The 22,455-nt window shown below is 36.1% G+C and overlaps 1 protein-coding gene across 2 annotated transcripts; it reads right to left on the bottom strand.

Moving 5' to 3' along the window:
- Positions 1 to 2,549: 2,549 nt before the first annotated feature.
- LOC137625742 (major facilitator superfamily domain-containing protein 12-like) lies at positions 2,550 to 20,555 on the bottom strand. 2 transcript variants are annotated; one of them, XM_068356633.1, is made up of 11 exons: positions 19,878 to 20,555; positions 17,407 to 17,512; positions 15,071 to 15,278; positions 13,687 to 13,804; positions 11,979 to 12,245; positions 10,473 to 10,667; positions 7,981 to 8,255; positions 7,837 to 7,851; positions 5,044 to 5,171; positions 4,377 to 4,523; positions 2,550 to 3,490 (listed from the first exon to the last, which is right to left on the bottom strand). In XM_068356633.1, exons 1-11 carry the CDS (start codon positions 20,034 to 20,036, stop codon positions 3,399 to 3,401), a joined length of 1,710 nt encoding a protein of 569 aa, XP_068212734.1. In that variant the 5' UTR covers positions 20,037 to 20,555; the 3' UTR covers positions 2,550 to 3,398. The 2 variants fall into 2 exon arrangements, with proteins under 2 accessions (XP_068212734.1, XP_068212735.1); XM_068356634.1 differs by lacking the exon at positions 7,837 to 7,851.
- Positions 20,556 to 22,455: the final 1,900 nt, after the last annotated feature.

The raw sequence follows: 22,455 nt of genomic DNA, 5'->3' as shown, positions 1-22,455 counted from the left end.
TGGCTTATATCATGGTTAAGTAAAAGATTAAAGTTATTCAAGTTTTTATAAAATAATTATGCATACAACCAAAACAATCATATGTTAAAGTAACACCTTATATCTGCGATGGTCAGATTACGCTCACAGCCTTGCATCACAGTGTTTATTCCTAAAGTATTTTATTCTCTTAACTATAGCACTGCAACAGGGTAATATAATTTAATCTAACCATAAATAGACGTCTACGGAAGGCTCTAGGGCCTTTAAATATGCGGCCCCGAGACTATACTATAAGCTCTCGCTAAACATTCAAAAGACTGAAGATATTAACCCTTTTACCCCCAAAGGACGTACTGGTACATTTCACAAAACTCATCCCTTTACCCCCATGGACATACCGGTACGTCCTTGCAAAAAAATGCTATAAAATTTTTTTTTTTCATATTTTTGATAATTTTTTTTTAAAAATTCAGGCATTTTCCAAGAGAATGAGACCAACCTGACCTCTCTATGACAAAAATTAAGGCTGTTAGAGCAATTTAAAAAAAATATACTGCAAAATGTGCTGGGGAAAAAATAACCCCTTGGGGGTTAAGGGTTGGAAATTTCCAAAGAGCCCAGGGGTAAAAGGGTTAAGGCTTTCAAGAGGAAACTAAAGACTTCGATAATGTGGATTTGATAATAAACAAGTAATATGTGGTGTGAAATGTTGAATGCCTTCGAACGAACATGATAAAATGACCGTGGAGGTCCTGTAGAGAGTAGGGTGGTTCCCCTGCTGTATAGGACCAGAAAACCAGCCCTTAAAGTAAAGTAACCAGTAACTCAAAGTCCACATGAATGTCTTACTCCTAGATTGAAGGAACTATTAACAATGTTTCCATTCACTTAATCACAACACATTAACGATGCAACAGAAACTTTTGCGGAGTAGTGTCCGTGAATTCCTGCAATTTTTTCAAGCACATTATTTGTTCAAAGTATTGTCATACCAGTAGACACTAAAGGCTCACTTCAAACTAAATTATTCTAAACCAGAGAAAATGGCTCATTTAATGTTCGTATATCATAACACTACGTACACTCAAGTGTGAACTATATGCATAGATAAGTTGTGCTCTGCGGCATAATTCATGTAAAATGCAGAATAATGATGTATCAACCAAGATTAGAGATGAATAATGTTACATCCCAAAGATATTTGTCAAGTAAGTGCATTTTTACAACTGTAAGAGAACGGCAGACAAAAACAAAAATCTAGAGTGCCGCTCGTCTTTTAGAGATAATTTTTGTTTAGTGCCATCACAGCATAACAATAAATCAATAAATCGCAACAACTATTAGTCATAGCACCAAATACTTCGTTGATTTTCGTTTATAAAAGGGTATGCTTAAAAATATTTCTAAGGCTAGACAAACTTTCCAATGCACTTTCTCAAGTAACACAGATTTGTTCAACAAAATAAAACCTTCACTATACTCAATTTTTTTTTAATGAGGCGCATTTGCACAGACTCGCAGTGGTGCCCTTTTAGCTCGGAAAAAGTTTCCTGCTACCTGATTGTTTAGAATTATCTCGTCCAACCAATCAGCGAGCAGGAAGAGTTTCCGAGCGAAAAGAGGCACCCCTGGGACTCGGTGAAAATCTGCCTCGCTAAAAAGAATTGACTATAGTTCTTTATAGCTCCTTGGTAAATGCAATTTTTACAATACTGTGCAAGTACTCTCAACATATCAATATATCTTGTGTTATCGTTAATCTATAGTAAAATACAGGTAACTTTCATGGTAGTTTAAAGTTTGCTCATGAATGGCAGAGGTCAAGGGGAGTACAGTGTTCTAGAGACTGACCATACACAGAATGAATATCCCTCAATCTTGGACCAGGGAGGGCCAGGTTATGGCTGCTAATAACTCATCCATAGCTCACAAGGATGGTTTGGTTGCAGACACTACTAGAAACTAGAGCTCTCGCAGGTCTAGAACCCCCGTCCAACAGATTGCCACGTAAGGACATTTCCAATAAGCAAACACTTTCCTTAAGTACATGAGTAAACTCAGACTCATACAACAAGAATAAATAAGAATTACAAAATATCAAAATATAGACGATATATGAAAAGAACTATGAAATTTAAATGTACTTAAACAGTGTCACAGTAAAATGTATGAAAGATTTAATAAAAGTATCGTTAGAAAGAAGATTTTAAGGATAAATTTGGTTTTCTTTATTAGGCAAGATAGATAATTAAGAAACGGTCTCTCTAAAATACCACTGAACTCGAGAAAGATTTAAAACAGAAAGTACGCTAATTTTTTTTATCAAAATTTAAGTCGAACATCATTAATATATAGTTGACTAAATATTTTCTCAATAATGGAATGATTCAAATATATTTTTCAATAGATTTCTTAATCTTGCATATACCAGGTCATAAATTTATGAAATCCACAGGATTTTAGAGGCAAATGCAAGAGTAGATATTTTAATATTTACGTAAGAATATACAGTAGTATATAAGGCAACAGTAATACGCAATCTATATATGTGAAATAATTTTGCCTGCAGGTAAAAAATATACTCAATGAGGTATATAAAAAAATCTAAAAACTAGTTGGAGAAAAATTTACTACAAAAATAAACCAGTTTGCATTTATGAAATCACAATGCCCGTGAAATCATCTTGATAAAAGTTAGTGTATTGTACAGTGTTAAGTTTTTTGTATAAGATTAATAATATACTTTAGATCTTCAATTTAGTTTATTCCATAATCATAGCCAATCCTTTTTTGTGACTATGATAAATTTAACTAAAGAAAGAATGTCTAAAGATTGTAATAAATTTAATGTGGGAATGTCTAAATATTGACAAATTTAATGTGGGAATGTCTAAATATTGACAAATTTAATGTGGGAATGTCTAAACATTGTGACAAATTTAATGTGGGAATGTCTAAAGATTATGACAAATTAGATTCCAAAATCATGACCAATACTTTTTTGTGATTATGACAAATTTAGGTAAAGTGAGAATGTCTAAATATTGTGACAAATTTAATGCAGGAACGTCTAAAGATTATGACAAATTCGTGTAGAGTACGAACGTCCGAAGATAGTCATTCGAAGCATTCACCGTTCGACCATTCTCACGAATAACTGCATACGAATATTAAGTCATTCAACATGTGATAAAATAATTTGTAACGAAAGTACTCCAGTACTTAACAACAAATATTAAAAATCTCTAAAATTACTGCAACACAAAGTTTATTTATAAAAATATTTTTTTTCATATTTCATCATCGATACAAAATCATAATACTAAACATTCGAAACTATACAACCTTCTTATATACATTACTCTAGATACAAAACAACCTTGGGAACTCCACTTACGAAGTGTGACATTTATACGTTAAGCATTACTCTCGTTGTCGTCGCTGTTGGACGACAAGGAAACGACGCGGGCCCGTATATCGGCGTGATAATCCGCTGGCACTGTATGGACTGAAATAAAGATATGCGTCAGTTATTAAAATATAAAACTTAACTTAAAATCATAACAGTAACAAAGATGATAAATAGAGGGGTACTCAGTAGAGCGCAGACCTCTGCCGCGGCAGCTTATTTTTTAGCCCATTTGCTCGACCGTGACCTTGCTCTTATAAAACTTCACTTAAAATCATAACAGTAACAAAGACGTTAACTAGAGGGGCACTCCGTAGAGCGCAGGACTCCGCCGCGGCAGCTTATTTCTCGACCTTTTGCTCGACTGTGACATTGACCTTCGACCCTGACCTTCCAAAATTTAATAATTTCCAGCATTTTACATAAAGTTAATCCCTGCAAGTTTGATTACTCTACAAACAGAGGTAATAAAAACTCACGAATAATGATGCCAAACTTTTAAGCTAAAGTATTATAAATTCATAGGTATAATAAGCACCACCAAAAGTTAATAGCAAATCATTTTTTATTGACAATGAACAGCGCACTAGATGAAATCATAAAATTAACAAAGAAGGTACACTCAAGCACACTATTCTATCTTATTTCTCTTCCTTTTGTTTTGTTAAAATTTTTATAGTTTATATATGGAATATTTATTATGTTGTTACTGTTCTTGAATTTTTTTTTTATTTTAATTGTTAATTACTTCTCTTGTAGTTTATTTATTTCCTTGTTTCCTTTCCCCACTGGGCTATTTTCGTTATTGGAGCCCCTTGGGGTTATAGCATCCTGCTTTTCCAACTAGGGTTGTAGCTTAGCAAGTAATAATACTGTAATAATATTACATAAATTCAGAAGTATAATAAAATCACCATAAGTGAATAGCTAATGCATTATTATTTACTTTGAACGGCACATAACAGACAAAATTATGTTGAATTACCTAGTGGAGAAGTATGATTTTCACTGCCGCTTGTGCTAACAATAGGAGAAATATCGTCATCCGACAGTCCCGGAACTACGGTGATGGTACCGTTCTCTCTCTCGCCTCCGTCGCAGCATCCAGTTTCTCTTTCGCTGCTCTCGCCTCCTAAAAGAAACGTACTTTTATAGAAGTTGTTTGGTTAAAGTATGTCTTTATCTTATCTTTGCATTTTCATTTGGATTTGAGTTTGTATTTCCGTTGTGTTTGTAAGTCGAAAGTTTGTAAGTCGAGGACCTTTTAACCCTTTTACCCCCAAAAGGACGTACTGGTACGTTTAAAAAACTCATCCTTTAACCTCCATGGACGTACCGGTACGTCCTTGCACAAAAATGCTTTTTAAAATTCTTTTTGCATATTTTTGATAATTTTTTGAGAAACTTCAGGCATTTTCCAAGAGAATAAGACCAACCTGACCCCTCTAAGACAAAAATTAAGGCAGTTAGAGCAATTTTAAAAATATATACTGCAAAATGTGCTTGAAAAAAAATAACCCCTGGGGGTTAAGGGTTGGAAATTTCCAAATACCCTGGGGGTAAAAGGGGTTTACTGTGTTTGACCATCATACTCTGATGTGCACTGCATTGAAATGTCCGCCATATATAAGAAAGACTCGCCAATTACTTACCTGAATTACGACTACCAATCTTGAAGGGTAACAAAGTAAGCAGGGCGATCACGCACAAAACGGCCGCACCTCCGCAGTAGTAGAAGAGAACGTCGCGGAAGTAACCCGCACATTTCGGGCAACAGTTTCTGCAAATAGACCGGAGTTCACATTAACCGTTGGGTTTCTATAAATTACTTTCTTTATTAAAGAAATATTAAATATATTATGTCATCATAATTGCAATGGATATGTAATTAAGATTCATTCTTTCACAGTTAAATTTCCATCATCAACAACAAATCAAATCGGCTTCAATTTAAAACATGGCAAAGTAATGGTTTTTAGTTTTTCTATGAATACAAACCATTGCCTTTCCTTGGCTTAAAAAGCACGAACCTATCCAATAAAGACTTCATAAAACCATAGTGAACCTGCTATTGTATAAGCTTATACTCCATTTTCCGTGTGAAGCTTTGCTCTCAAGTTTATGTATTTCTGACCGGGCATTTCAATTAATATATCCACAACAGAATGAGTTACAGTAATATCTCAGGATACGAAATTTATTCATTCTGAAGTGGTTTCCATCATATAATTTTTTCGTGTAATGAAATAAAACGAAAGAGCCAAATACATTTGAATCATTCAATATACATAACCAAATGGAGCAAATTTCGTTTCATAGCCTGAGTATTTTTTCGTAATATGAAGCGTGAACATCTTCGTATGTTGTTTCGTAAAAAGTTTTTCGTGTACAGAAACTTTCATATCTAGAGGAAAACTTTTTCAATAAATAGGAAACATTCGATACCAAAACTTGTAAAGGAATCACAGTGCACTGTTTCAAAATTATGGCCTCCTTTAAATAAAAACTGTAGACTTTTAAGACAAGCTCAAGGTAATTTCAAGCCATACCTATGTTATAGTACTTGAATGTAAAGGAAATAAACTACGTACAAAAGGGGGTGTAATATGAATCTCAAAATGTCAAAAGCAGCAAAGAGCATATGGTCATGAACTCTTTCATCTAGTGAAACAGGAGACAGGATTCTGAGCGGTAGTTCAACTCAGCGGAACAGTGTGGTAGACTCCTTAAGAAGGAGTAGGACGTTGCAAAGAGTATATGGTCGTGAGCTCTTTTACCTAGTGAAACTGGAGACGATTCTGAGCGGTAGTTCCGCTCAGAGGAACAGTGTGTAGACTCGGTATGAATGAGTAGGACTTTGCAAGGCGATCCCCTTGTGTGACATACAGCCCAAAAAGGTTGCATAAATAGGGATTTTGACGAAGGAAAACTCTATTTCTGGGCGAGGAACCTGTGTCGGCCAGTGAAATGCTCCTCTAGCACCATTTCTAAGGCATAGTTATTGCTGAATATATCAGAGAAAAAAAGATGCATGGAATACCAGGAATAAACCTAGCTCGCTCAATCTCTGAGTGTCGGTATAGAAAACTGGGGCGTTACTGAACCACGACCATAGGTCCCTCACCAATTAGACCTCTCCCTCATCAACATCCCCCGGAACAACGAGGTGCCGTCCTACACCCGTCTCACTTTCAAAGTAATGGTGACATAATTTTTCATGGTTAGTTTTAGAAATTAGGTTAATTACTTTACTAAATAGAAAAAGAATGTTAATACAGTAAGGATGCAATAAGCCACGGCTAAGTGAGTAAAAATAAAACTGGTCTACTACTAACTAAAAATCTAAATTTTTTTTTCCGTAACAACTTCTCAAACCAGATTTCAAAGTTAGGTTTTAGGCTTACAATTGGCTATTACTAATCTGTTTAGTTCCCAAATCCATTCAATGTAGCTTTGAGAATTCTTCTGTGCAGATAAAAACTTACAAAGGATTTATCATAAGAAAAATACAACAAGTCTTTTCAAACTAGCTTTTTAGAAAGATGAAAAGTACAAGATTATGTTTTTCTTTTTGGTTAGCAAAACTTACATTATTCACTTTTTAATTTCGTCTAGATTAAGATTTTTACAGGGGCATATTTAGAGATTTGGGGGTCCAGGGGGCCCAAGTAAGCAAAGAGGCCCCCTCCTACTTCCCCTGGCGAGTTGGTGGTAATTCTAAATGTATACAGGTCCTCAACTTACAATCTAAATAGGTTCCAAGAAGCTGTTTGTAAGTCAAGTTGTTTGTAAGCTAATTTTTTTAAATTTTCGCTTAGGGTATTTCCAGCGACAAGTCAAAAAATAGTTGGATTTCGTATGAAATAAATATCAGGTTATCACAAACGTTTTGCTTACTATATTAAATGATATAATATTGTTTTATTACAGTATTTCTTTATCTTATCTTTATTATTTTCAGTTAGATTTGTCTTTGTATATCCGAATGTTTGACCTTCTGTACTTAAACTTTTATTTTCTGACCTTGCTTTGGAGGTCCCCTTCTGTTGAATGACCCCTCCCCTCTTTTGGGGAATTTTAAAAAAAGACTCCACTGTCCCCCACTTAGCTATTGTGACCTTCCGCACTTATACTTATATTTTCTGGCCTTGCGTTAGAGGGCCTCTTCTCTTGGATGACCCCCCCCCCCGGGGCATTTTGAAAAATACCCCGCTATCTCCCCCCTATCTACACAAATGGATTTTTATCTGCACTAAAGAGCTTCAAAGTAGTCCCTCATAAGCTAAGTAACGTGTTAGGTCAATAATACATGCGGACCATGTCCCTCTGGAAAGGATTAGTGCACAGTTATGATCAAGCTGTACATTCGTGCAGGGCAATATATGATGCAGTTTTCCTTAAAAACTTTTTACTCTACTCATGCATAAGAAGAATATTGTACATACCCAAATGGTGAATTTCTGTGAAATAAAATTTATATCGTTAATTACCATTCTAATAATTGAGAATCCTTAATGTCATAAGGTATAGTAAATTACTTTTATACCACAAATACACCGTCAAAACGCACCGCCCGTCCGATCACTTACGTGCACGGGTTAAAATGCTGGATGATCATCACAGCAAAGCCGTTTGACAGCTTGTCGGTGAAGCTCATGGCACCGTAGACAAACGCCCCGGACTCCACATTGGGCCCAATTAAATCGGCAGTTATGCTGAGGGATGTCACCAGCATTATGGACGCCCCGGCGCCCATCAGAGCCGCTACGGCGTACAACCAGTAGTGGCAGTACGCCTCGCCGGTCCCGAGCCACACGCATATGCAGGAAGCCCCTCCGAGGAAGCAGCCTATTAAAAACGAGATCTGGAAAAGACGGACGTTCAAAATATATACATACATACATACATACATACATATACCAAGGCACTTCGCCCAATTTTGGGGGGTAGCCGACATCAACAAATGAAACAAAAACAAAAAAGGGGACCTCTACTCTCTACATTCCTCCCAGCCTAACAAGGGACTCAACTGAGTTAGCTGGTACTGCTAGGGTGCCACAGCCCACCCTACCCCGTTATCCACCACAGATGAAGCTTCATAATGCTGAATCCCCTACTGCTGCTACCTCCGCGGTCATCTAAGGCATCGGAGGAAGCAGCAGGAAAAAATATATATCGAGAATAAATGGTTGGAGTGTGGAAAGTAGTAATCAAGTAGCATTTTCCTCAACTGAAAAGATTGTAAATGATATCGTGATTATAATTGCTGAGGTAGCAACGCTTCTACAAGGTACTTCATTATTTGAAATGTCAAAAAACCAAATGCAAATTATGCATTGAAGCTGAATCAAAGCATTTCCTTGCAGAGGATTTAACCCTTTTACCCCCAAAGGACGTACTGGTACGTTTCACAAAACTCATCCCTTTTCCCCCATGGACGTACCGGTACGTTCTTGCAAAAAACTGCTTTTTAAATTTTTTTTTGCATATTTTTTATAATTTTTTGAGAACCTTCACGCATTTTCCAAGAGAATGAGACCAACCTGACCTCTCTATGACAAAAATTAAGGCTGTTAGAGCAATTTAAAAAAAAAATATATTGCAAAATGTGCTTGAAAAACAAAATGCCTGGGGGGTTAAGGGTTGGAAATTTCCAAATAGCCTGGGGGTAAAAGGGTTAACATGGTAACTAAAAAGTTACCAAAACATGACACCATTCAAGCTAGTTCTATCAGTCCAAAATCTAATAACTAAAAAATATATATCGAAATAAATTTTCTGCTTAAATAGCCCTCTAAATTAAATTTTAAATTGGCAATTAAATACTAATCTCATAAAGCTAACCCACAGATATCTACTGAAATAGGACTCTGTGGTTTCTCTATACTTAATTTAAACTTTAACACTTCCATATATCTATCTTTCTACCCTGAAAAATACTTAAAATATATACATACATCATCATATACCAAGGGACTTCCCCCAATTTTGGGTGGTAGCCAACATCAAACAAATGAAAAAAAAAGGGGGACCTCTCCTCTCTACATTCCTCCCAACCTGACAAGGGACTCAACCGAGTTCGGCTGGTACTGCTAGGGTGCCACAGCCCACCCTCCCCCGTTATCCACCACAGATGAAGCTTCATAACGCTGAATCCCCTACTGCTGCTACATAACTATTAACCCTTTTACCCCCAAAGGACATACTGGTACGTTTCACAAAACTCATCCCTTTACCCCCATGGACGTACTGGTACGTCCTTGCAAAAAAACGCTATTTAAATTTTTTTTATAACTTTATGAGAAACTTCAAGCATTTTCCAAAAGAATGAGACCAACCTGACCTCTCTATGACAAAAATTAAGGCTGTTAGAGCAATTTAAAAAAAAATATATTGCAAAATGTGCTTGAAAAACAAAATGCCTGGGGGGGTTAAAGGTTGGAAAGTTCCAAAGAGCCTGGGGGTAAAAGGGTTAACATGGTAACTAAAAAGTCACCAAAACATGACACCATTCAAGCTAGTTCCATCACAGTCCAAAATCTAATAAGGCTCAAATATATATCGAGATAAATTATTGGCTTAGTTAGCCCTCTAAATTACATTTTAAATTGGCAATTAAACTTTAATTCATTAAAGCTAACCACTGAAATCTACGAAAATAAGACTCTGCAGTTTCTCTATACTTAATTTATACTTTAAAACTTCCACAAATCTTTCATTCTACCCTGAAAAATACTTGAAATACATAACTATTAACCCTTTTACCCCCAGGCTATTTGGAAATTTCCAACCCTTAACCCCCATGGGGTTATTTTTTTTCAAGCACATTTTGTAGTATATTTTTTTTTAATTGCTCTAACAGCCTTAATTTTTGTTATAGAGAGGTCAGGTTGGTCTCATTCTCTTGGAAAATGCCTGAAGTTTCTCAAAAAATTATCAAAATTATGCAAAAAAAAAAATTTAAATGGCATTTTTTTGCAAGGACGTACCGGTACGTCCACGGGGGTAAAGGGATGAGTTTTGTGAAACGTACCAGTACGTCCTTTGGGGGTAAAAGGGTTAAAAAGTAAAATGATCTCACCTTTCTTCCCACGTACTTGTTGAGACACTTCAAGACGGTGGTCGTTAAGAACCCTGAGACGTACATGACCAGGGGTATGTAGGCGACGGCCGTTTGGGGTAATCTCAACGTGTCCTGGAGGTATATCGGCACGTAGGCCTGGGTCAGGTTGCAGAACAACCTCGTGCCCATGTAGAGCACCGCTACCTGGTAAAACTGAGACGAACACGAGTGGGTATTGTCAGTAGGTTATTTCGGTTGGCTAAAGAACGCTTGCAAGTCGGTAACGTAAATGTATTAACAGGGTTACATAAGAGTTATTTCTGGTATAGGTTATTAAAATTATTAGCTTTTAGTACATATAAGGAATCTGAAGGTAGAATTTAAGTTATTTTGTTTTAGTCAAAAAGGTTGAAGACTCGCTCACTATTTCTATTTTAATTTTAAAAAGTCATTCATTTTTCATCATCTTTTACTTTACCATAATTTTTTATTATATTCTACAGCAAGAGGCCTTTCCTAATGTTCGCCAAAATTGTAGTTCATTTCCATATATTCTTTATCCTATTTTTTCTATCTATATTTCCTTGCTCATCTTTGCCCCCTTCTTAATTCTCCCTTTTTTTCTCTAAATTTTCTCTCAGGAATCAACTTTTATGATCTTAAGATTATGTGCGATTTAAACTCCCCCACTTTTTATAGTAATCGTTTTTATAAAGATTTTGAATCAGTTATCACACATTACTCTATATATATATATATATATATATATATATATAAGTAGGTTATTTGACATAGTTTCATCTTTCTCTGTTCTATATCTTAGCCATGTAACTAACATCAATGATAGATACTTCATAAATAACAAATTTTAAAAGTAATTTGTATTTTTCCTAGCTATACAAACACAAGTCCTTTAGTAGGGGTAAGTCTGTCTTGGGGTAGAGTTCTCTTGCTTGAGGGTACACTCGGGCATTTTAATGTCTTATTTCTCTTCCTTTGATTTTTTATTTTTACAGTTTATATATGAAAACTCTATATTAATGTTGTTACTGTACTTTAGATATTTTATTTTAATAGTTTATAACTTCTTTTGTATTATGTTTATTTCATTGTTTCCTTTCCTCACTGGGTTATTTTTCCATGTTGTAGCTCTTGAACTTATAGCATCCTGCTTCTCCAACTAGGCTTGTAGCTTAGCAAGTAATAATAATGATGAAAGCTGGTAATGGCATAATCTTACTCCTAATAAAAGACAAAGGTTTATATTCGTACTGGAACAAAGAAGAATTATTAGAGTGTATCATTGATATCATTTTTAATTCCACAACTTTATTTCTGGGCTCAGACCTGTGCCGCTCAGTGAAATGCTCCTTTTACATCATTTCTAAGGTAAAAATTATGTAAAAGGAGCATTTCACTGAGCGGCACAGGTCTCTCGCCCAGAAATAGATTTTTCCTTCGTCAAAATCCATTTTTTATAGTCACTGAAAACTGCTAAGCGTAAAGATTTCTTTACCAACTCACCTGTGCATTTTTAAGCCAATCCGTCGAAGACATCCTAACGCGCCGCGGCTTATTAGTGCATGCAACCTCGGGCAAGGTAGTCGGCGGTAAGGAACAGTCCGCTACGTCGGGATCCTCCTCTTTCTGGGAACCGGGTTCTTCGTCTTTCTGAGAATTGGGTTCCTCGTCCGGCATTTCAACGAACGGTGGACTGTTCTCTTCTTTGACCAACACATGGAACATTATAGCGAATAGGGTCCCTATAGCCAGAACTGTGAAGACGATAACCTGGAAATTAAAAGAGGTTTTATTGACTGGTTTCATTGTTAGGTTGTATAAAAAGTCAAACTAAATGTGGGGGTTACAGTAGTTTTTGTGGTATAAGTTTCAATACAATTGGTATTATAGTAGTGGGGAAAAATGTACCTAAATATTTTTTTTAAATCATGATTTTTGCTCATAAATCCAAAAGTTTTTGATCAAATGACTTGAAATTTTTATATGATGAAGGTATTATATATGTCTAAAACATATATAGAAATTGTGTAATTTGGATCATTAGAAAAAAAATGGCGGACATGGCGGACGGTCCCCTTAAATGTTGTTAAGTCTTCATCAAATTCTTTTGAACCAAGATTGGAAATTGTACACCTCAACTAATTTTATATTATAATTTCTGATAGAATGGACAATTCCGATTGTATAAAAGCCTAATTAGATATAAATTCTTCAAAATCTTTAGGACCAAAATAGAAAATTTGAAAACCTCAACTAATTTTACATTATATTTCTGATAGGATGGGCAAGTGTTTCTCACAGGTAAACATTTCCAGCAATATACACTAAATATAAAACTAATTTTTAATTTTAAAGTTACTTCTATCGCCTCATTGCCTAAGTATTAAACCTTTTATACCCTTACACTATAACCTAAAAGTAGAATTTCATATCATGAAGAATGGAAATATGTTTTATTGTAGGTCCCTTACATTATAATATTATTCAAAATACCGTAATCTGAACTCCAGTAAACATTTTATACTATTTTTAAATATACAATAATATTTATGATACTAGCAACATGTTTCTATAGAGAGAAGATTATTATTTTCTTAATTTAGGGTTGCAGTGGCCGATGTGGTAACGTCCCTGACTGGTGAACGCCAGACTGGGGTTCGAGTCTCGCTCAAACTCAGTAGTTTCTTTGGTCGCTGCAACCTCACTATCCTTGTGAGCTAAGGATGGGGGGTTTTCGGGAGCCTTTAGGTCTATCTGCCGAGTCATCAGCAGCCATTGCCTGGACCCCCTTGGTCCTAGCTTGGATGGAAAGGGGGCTTGGGTGCTGATCATATGTATATATGATCAAGCTCTATGGCATTGTCCTGCTTGATAGGGCATTGTCACTGTCCCTTGCCTCTGCCATTGTCACTGTCCCTTGCCTCTGCCATTGTCACTGTCCCTTGCCTCTGTCATTGTCACTGTCCCTTGCCTCTGCCATTGTCACTGTCCCTCGCCTCTGCCATTGTCACTGTCCCTCGCCTCTGCCATTGTCACTGTCCCTTGCCTCTGCCATTGTCACTGTCCCTTGCCTCTGCCATTGTCACTGTCCCTTGCCTCTGCCATTGTCACTGTCCCTTGCCTCTGACATTCATGAGCAGGCTTTAAACCTTTGAAATTAGTTCAACGGCGTTCTGAAAAAGTTTGTCGATGACATCTGTAATAATCTTACCCTAAACTTTCCTGTATCATCTGGTCCGAGGCCGGAATCAGGATCCGATGTTCCTAAACCCAGGACTAACCAGGTTATCAGATAAACAGCTATGTTTGACATCACCGTGAACCCATATCTGAAAATGAAATTTCAGCATTCTATAAAAGGGGGCCTTCAAAAATAAATTATTTCCATACTTAGTATTATTTCCATACTTATTCGGGATTCCTGTTCTATTAATTCAAAGAGAAGGAGCTTGATTTATATAAAAAATTAAATAAAATTTGAAAAGAGGAAGAGCTTAATTTATATGAAAAAATTACTGTAAGTGCAAATAATTCAGTAATTTATTGGACACTGTGATTGGTATATTATGAAGGGATACATTCGTCATCAATCTTGAAAGCTTAAATTTCTTAATGGCTTGGGATACAGTGAAGAATGATTAACAATACAGTACACGATGCCCTGCAAAGCGTATAAATCTCAGGAACAATACGGAGTCAGTATTTGGTGCATTGGTAAACAAACAACACAAGCTGTAGCTCTATTTCCATTTCTTACTTCAACAAATGCACAAACTCTGTGAAATGTTTACTGCAACTGGTAAAAACAATGGTAACATTCACACTTACGATTGCTAACCGACCTTGATGGTACTGTATTAGTTAACCCTTTTACCCCCAAAGGACGTACTGGTACGTTTCACAAAAGCCATCCCTTTACCCCCATGGACGTACCGGTACGTCCTTGCAAAAAAATGCTATAAAAATTTGTTTTTCATATTTTTTGATAATGTTTTGAGAAAATTCAGGCATTTTCCAAGAGAATGAGACCAACCTGACCTCTCTATGACAAAAATTAAGGTTGTTAGAGCAATTTAAAATAAATATACTGCAAAATGTGCTGGGGAAAAAATAACCCCCTGGGGGTTAAGGGTTGGAAATTTCCAGATACCCCGGGGGTAAAAGGGTTAAAATATATTTTGTAAATACTAAAGATTTATCAGTTCCGCAAAGACTAAGGAAACTAGAATAGGCACAAAGTAGAGCGAAGACTTTCGCCTATATCATGTTGTATATCACAAGATAGGCAACTGAATTATGTACATTTTGGCGCTACTTCCATGCAAATCGGATAAAAATTGACCACGATATAGCCAAAAGATGTTTTTAACCTTTTTATGACCTTGACCTTTAACCCAATCCCTCTCAAAATCTAACCATATTGTCCTTGGATCATGGCTAATTATCCCACAAAATTTCATGAGATTTGGTCAAGTAGTTTTTAAGTTATGCAAATCACAATTAAACAAATAAATAAATACTGTACACGCCTATCAAAACATAACCATCGCAACGAAGCTAGCGAAGTTAATAACCCTTAACTATAAGGAGTTTACCTAATGGCATTCAGCTCGGTTCGGTCGTGTGGATCCTGAGTTATGGACGGGATGAGCGACAGATGGCTAATCTGCGACGACGCCCAGCCAAATTGGAAGATGACGACGAAAGGCGAATAGTATACCAGTTGGGCCCAATCGCTCGCGTACGCGCATCCCAAGCAGCCGAGGAAGATGAAGGGGAAGGCGCAGAGGACGCATAACGACCCTGAAAGAGAGGAAGATGTAAATCTAACACAGTCAGGAGCTTATTCATTTACTGTAGTGGCTATAAACTATAGATTCTCTTAGCATTTAGAATTTGTTTTGCAAGTGTTAAGTTCAATAAAAACATCATAAATTCCTAATTGGTTATCATAAAAAAAAATAACATAGAAATTAAAGTTACTAGCCTTCAAATTGACATTTAAAGTTTTAAAGAACACTCATAAATGGCAAAAGCAAGGGATAAGACAATGTCCTAAAGACTGACTATATACACATATGATCAGTTCCCAAACTACGACCATGGAGGGCCAGGCAATGGCTGATGACGACGACTCAGCAGGTGGACCTATAAGCTCCCCCTAACCCCCTCATCCCTAGTTCGCAAGGATGGAGAGGTTGCGGACAATACTAGAAACTATAGAGCTTGATTGGGTCTCCAATCCCCGTCTAACACATTGCCAAGGAGGGACTTTTTCAAAAGGCTGATCAGCCAAAAAAGAAAAAAAAAAAAAAAAAACTAATCTCGTTGAATACAAAGGACTAGATCTATTTACATGTGGAAGCGAATACCTTATACTGTATTGACTGAACATAGGCAAGCTTACATTACTGTATTCTAAAGTACGCCACGCATACACACTCAGCTGTCTTGGTAAACTATTCATTGATAATCTGCCGGAACTACAAGCATAGGTTGTTTTGATTATCTGTAAATGCTAGCAGCCTAATCCTAATTCTTGTATAATGTATATACTTTACATACCTTCCATAAACACAATTCTCTTGAATTCCTTTCTTACAAAACTAAAATAAGCAAAATACAAAAAAATTGGTTAGTAATATGCATGCAAATATAAAGCATATAAGCATGTATGCATTGATAATACAGCAGACATATAAATTTAAACATTTATTAATTAAACCAAATAAAAAACAATAGATTACAGTATTTTGAAATGGGCTTGAAGTCACATCATCATTACAGTACTGTATACTGTACACACAAAACACACATGTTTGGTTTTCCCTTGATCTAGGATTCATATTTTAGACAAAATAATAATTTTCTTTTAATCATGAAAGAAAAATAAAGACAAAATCCTACTATAGTGCAACCCATGTAAAGCCAATGAACTGTTGTTACTTATTCGACCTGACCTTAACAATTATATCTAAGGTCACATCAGTTTTGTTCCTATGTGTGTAGGAACCTTTCATCCTTTAAAATAGGGATTGTCTTGAGCTAGAAGACCGGTTGAAATTGTTAACATGGTACAGTAGTTGTTAATCACATGGGGTTAGTTTTGATAAGTAGCACCGCCCACTTTTCTATCAAAGACTTCACTTTGGTCTTTATCCACAAGTACTTAACATGCTGTTGTGTCTTATCCAAGCCTTGGGTTAAGTGCCTCCTTCAGAATTTGTCCAAGTTTACCCTTAGTAGTCCCTTTTTTCCCCCCAACTTGTGAGGCACTTAATAGTAATAGTATACAAGCACTCACTCAGTGCTAGTTTGAAACCAAAATAAATAGGAAAATATGTATTTTTCTCATTTTTGACAGAGAATATTAGCATATATTCGATAGAATTCATTGAAATAAAGTTTTATGACTTGGTAAGGGTAAGTTTACCTTAAGTAGCTCCCTTTTCCTCCCCACCTTGTGAGCCACTTAACAGTAATTGAATACTAGCACTCACTGAGTACTAGTTTGAAACCCAAATAAATAGGAAAATATGTATTTTTCTCATTTTTGACAGAGAATATTAGCGTATATTCGATAGAATTCATTGAAATAAAGTTTTATGACTTGGTAAGGGGAACAACGAAGGTTACAGAGGTGTCAAAGAAAATCCAAGGAGACTCCAATGGTTTGGGCATGAGGAGAGACCAGGAGTATGTTGGGAGGAGGATGTTAGAGATGGATGTTCCAGGTAGGAGGAGGAGGAGGGGGAGACCAAAGAGAAGGTGGAGGGAGGAGAAAGATCTCACAGTGGAGGACATCGGAGACAGAAGAAATTGGAAACGGCTCTCCAGAAATAGCGACCCTGCATAGCAGGAAAAGCTTTAGTCGAAGAAGAAGATTGAAATAAAGTTGTATTTGAATCTCTGGAAGAGAGAGAATACTCACCTAATAGGTGCCACGTCTTCTTGCGACCGTAACGGGAACAAAAGGCCAAGTCATCCGTGCGATCCGCTTCGTGTCCGACAAACGGGGTGGCGAGTCCATCGGCGACCTGTTACGATAATTTTATATTAAAGCAATTATAATTTTTTTATATAAGGGAAAAATTATAATCTCATATAGAGGTAAAATTATAATTTTATATTGAGGCAAAATTATCATTTTATATAGAGGTAAAATTATAATTCTATATCGAGGCAAAATTATAATTTTATAATGAGGCAAAATTATGATAATTTCATATAGTCAAAATTATAATTTATATAAAGGTAAAATTATAATTCTATATTGAGGCAAAATCATAATTTTATATAGAGGTAAAATCATAATTTTATAATGAGGTAAAATTATAATAATTTCATATAGTCAAAATTATAATTTTATATTGAGGCAAAATACAATTCACTGTTTGCTATTCACAAGAAGGACAAAGAATTACATAAAAGTAATATTCATAGGTATATATTCACAATTCTATAACACCAAATACAGAACAGTCCTTGATATCATAGACAAAATAGTCATGACAATATCAAAAACAAAGGTTGGATGACTCATATAACAGTATCGGTTTCAAATTGCTCTTCCGTTACGTAATGAGAGTATTCTATGCTTTATTTGCTCTTATATAACTAAATATTTCAATTCTTTCCAGTTAAGGTTATTATATAATTTGAAATGCACCTTTAACATTAAATTCAATAATGTTTTGAGGTTATTTCTAAGTTTTTATAGTTTATATATTAAAAATTTATTTTAATATTATTGTTCTTAAACTTCTCTCTTGTAGTTTTTCCTTATTTCCTTTCCTCACTGGGCTATTTTTCCTGTTGGACCCCTTGGGCTTATAGCATCCTGCTTTTCCAACTAGGGTTGTAGCTTAACAAGTAATAATAATACATTAATAAGAAGAGAATTTTCAAGTCCTTATGTAATAATGGCTCTCTCTTTTTTCTGTTTGGAATTATACAAGTGAGAATGATTTCCTATATTAGTTTTATATAACTATTAATGCTATAATTTTCATCTTTTCTCTCAAGGCTGGAATATATAATTGAGGGGGCATAAACTATTCCTGATTTTTCACCATTCGCCAATATCTTATTTAACCCCCATGATTGTTAATGTCCAACTGATCAAAATTATGCATACAATTGTATTTGGTTGTGTATAATGCAACATTCCATCAATCTTTTTTCATAGTTAAAGAAATTTACTGCAAAACAACTATACGTAAACAAAAGATCATTAAAACCTGATCAAAAATTTTATACATATTTTAAACAAGACAATGCTCTACGAATGTAAACAAGACTAATAAAAATGTGAACTACATGTGTAGAAAAATCCTGCTTTCACCAATCAATACTACAGTGACTAGTTACTCATTCTGTACAGTATTTTTTTACAATCATAATTTATACACAAATTGGATGTTCAAAGGAAGTTATTGTCTTGGAAAGCATTACAGTTCATACAAACATTTATGAATAATTTATTGTACAGTACTCAATAACTCTTTCTATAAATAAAATAACTTTCCAATAATATAAAAACGACAAATACAACCATTTCTAGTCCACTGCAGGACAAAGGCCTCAGACTTGTCCTTTTTCATGTCTGGGGTGTGGCCATTTTCATCACCACGCTAGCTACTACAGATTGGTGATGGTAGGGGATTTTGGTCTGATCGCTCACAGCAAACCAACCTATTATGGATAGCCCTGACTATAGTCAATTTATTATAGTGAGGCAGATTTGAGCCAACTCGCAAGGGTGCCCTTTTAGCTCGAAAAAGTTCCCCAAGAGCTGATTGGTCGATAATAATACTTACGACCAATCAGCTATCGGGGAATTTTTCCGAGCTAAAAGGGCACCCCCTGCGAGTCAGTGAAAATCTGCTTCACTAAGAATTTTTTTTACTATAATCAGGGCTATTCGTAATAGGTTGGTTTGCTGTGAGCGATCAGACCAAACTCCAACACCATCACCAATCCGAGTAAGAGAAAATCTGCCTCACTAAAAAGAATTGACTATAGTACAGCTTAGCTGGCAACACACAAACCCTTTCACCACGTTAAGGTATCCCCACTCATCTTAGATTGAACAATGCCAATAGAAACTCTTGAAAATATAATTGAATAGAATTCTCACAAGTACTATAGAACCTAAAGATAAAAACACGGGATAATTAAGTCATCTGCGGTGGATAATGTGGGAGGGTGGGCTGTGGCACCCCTAGCAGTACCAGCCGAACTCGGTTGAGTCCCTTGTCAGGCTGGGAGGAACGTAGAGAGGAGATGTCCCCTTTTCTGTTTCATTTGTTTGATGTCGGGGACCCCCCAAAATTGGGGGAAGTGCCTTGGTATATGTATGTATGTATGTATAGGGTAATTACAAACAATCTCTCGGCTCACCTGCCCGATAAGTAGCACGACTCCCGCCAGCGTGTTGTTGAAGAGGAGAACGTGGTGGAAGTATATGAGGAGATACGTAAACCACATCGCCGAGCACAGGTCGTTGAGAACGTGTCCGACGCCATACCCGAGCTTTGTCCGGAATGCAAGATTGGCCATTTTGTTGGACTTTATGTATTTACTGTTTAGGTATTTTACTCGAAGAAATTACGGGAATGGTAAACAGCAAAATCAATAAAATAAATAAAACAATAGATATAAAGGTTTTTTTGTAAAAGATATTGTATTTACAATATATACAGTCTTCCCTGAAAATCTATGTAGCTAATTTAGCTTCTGCTATTATAAAGAGTGTTGCTATTCTCACTTAATAAAATTAGAAAACTTCTGAAAGTCTCTAGGGTCCGAATAATTATAGCTTTGTTCGAAAGGGACTTCCGTTTATCTGTAAAATAAATTTCTAGTTACACTGACTAGTCAGAATATCCACGCAGTGAAATGACCAATTCATACGCATAGATGTTCTTGAAGGAATTCACGAATCAAATACTAACTTAAATGTTAATAGGCATTAAATCATTTAAGTAAATCATTCTTTTTTCAACATGTCCATTTTTTTCCCATTCCAACGTTAAGAGCAAATTAGGACAAGAACTGGAATGATGGTGTGTGGTTATGGTCCAGGTTTCCAATATTTATCTGAAAAGAGAAGAAGCAATATCAATATTTTGTTGACACCCAAGATTTTATATTGTTTATTTTAATTAGAATAACAATACGGTAACAATCATTTGGTATTAAAATACGCACTCAAGTTCAATCTGCATAAAACATCACAGAAATACCAGCTCAGAACTAATGTTTTCACAGTCAAATTCATTTGGTTTTATCCACAAATTTTTTTAACATTACACATTTATTTCTTCCAACACTTATTCTCTGTTCCCTCTATTTCTAGGTGTTCTATTTCTTTCTCCACTTATTCTCTGTTCCTTCTACTGTACTTCTAGATATTCTATGTCTTTCTCCACTTTTTCTCTGTTCCTTCTACTTCTAGATGGGGAAGGCACCAGGCTCTGGCTAACTGGGGCCTTCCTCAGTAACAGAGTTTCTCGCTGACCAATTTTCCAAGCAGATTTAGCAACACTGCCTCCCTTCAGTTAAGAATCAATTAGTTCACTAGTTAGAAGACTTGTAGGTTAAGGAGGTGGCCACCTTTGCCCTGGACAGAACTCGGTCTTTAAACTTCTTTACTCCCAGGATTGGACAAATTCTTTGAAGAGACAAAGAAGCCCACCGTTCCTCACCGATGTAGTTCAACCATGAGGATACTCGGAGGCTAGTCATCGAAGTAACTAACATATAGGAAGATTAAGAGGCCAAAGGGTTGGTGACGACAGCCCCAGTTTCTCTACCACCGTGCCTGGTGTTAGGGTCGTGACGGCCGCATCAACTGCTGGAGGAGAGGAGTGGAATTCTCAGGAATGTAGAACTGTCTCTGCCCTGAGAGAGCTGGGTTTAAGATCCTTGTGGAACGGCTTGCGCAAAGCAAGTTCTCCAGTACAGTTTATTGTTTTCCTAGCTAGTTTTGATCAGGGAAGTTCTAACGTAAATCTTGACCTGTGATGAGTGCCAAAAAATTTTCCATGGATGAATTCCATTACATTCATGCTCTGGTTGGCTCCCCCAAACCATTGGTGTACCTGATAAGGGCCAACACCTTCAAAAAAGTAGATTCCAGCCTAGTGTCATCTGCCTCCAATGGGGAAAGGCAGGAGTTGGAAAGTGAAGGATCTATGGGTAACCAAGTCAAAAAGGCTATTCATTGATGCTGGCAGAGGGGGGGGGGGGGGCACTACCCGACAGTAACTACAGCCAATACATTATAAAACTATACCAGTTCCAGCTCTCTGAAAATTTACTCCCATTAGATGAAGTATGTTTATATTCGTCTGGGAACAAACACACAGTTCAATTACAAGATTAGCATACTGTAGTACAGTATAATGTAAACCAAATGAACCCATTGTTCAATCATATCCATTATCAAGACAACAAGATAACCCTTTGATAAACCTGTATATCTATATTTATCATCGATAGCTCTTCGTTCAATGTATTATTTACCAATTAGTTTACTTTATTCCCTTCCCCATCACATTTGAATAAAGGGGAACAGAATGTGTTTCAGCTGTTGCTTATTTAGCCCTGTTTGCTTATTTAGCCCTGAAATACTTCTCTCTGATAATTTCTTGGGTTTTAATTCTATTTGTGTCTATTTCTTGACTTCTCTTGCGTATGTTTTCCTCTTATTTGTAAATATGTAGATATTTTGCTCATCTTCAACTACTGTACTGTATTACATGAAACTATGTGCTCAATAGAATTACTGTATCCTATTTAACATACTGTAGTTATTGTTATTATTTTTCTTTCAATACTCTGACATTTTCCCCAAACAGGGCTGGCTCCAGGGGAGAAAAATACATGTAACTGCCACAATCTTTGTGTTTCAATACTCAGACATTTCCCCAAACAGGGCTGGCAGCTCCAAAGGAAGAAATACATGTAACTGCCA

Source organism: Palaemon carinicauda, chromosome 32, assembly GCF_036898095.1.
Source record: "Palaemon carinicauda isolate YSFRI2023 chromosome 32, ASM3689809v2, whole genome shotgun sequence".
NCBI lineage: Eukaryota > Metazoa > Arthropoda > Malacostraca > Decapoda > Palaemonidae > Palaemon > Palaemon carinicauda.
Note: the sequence above shows the minus strand (reverse complement) of the source record. Positions and strands in the feature narration are given on the sequence as shown.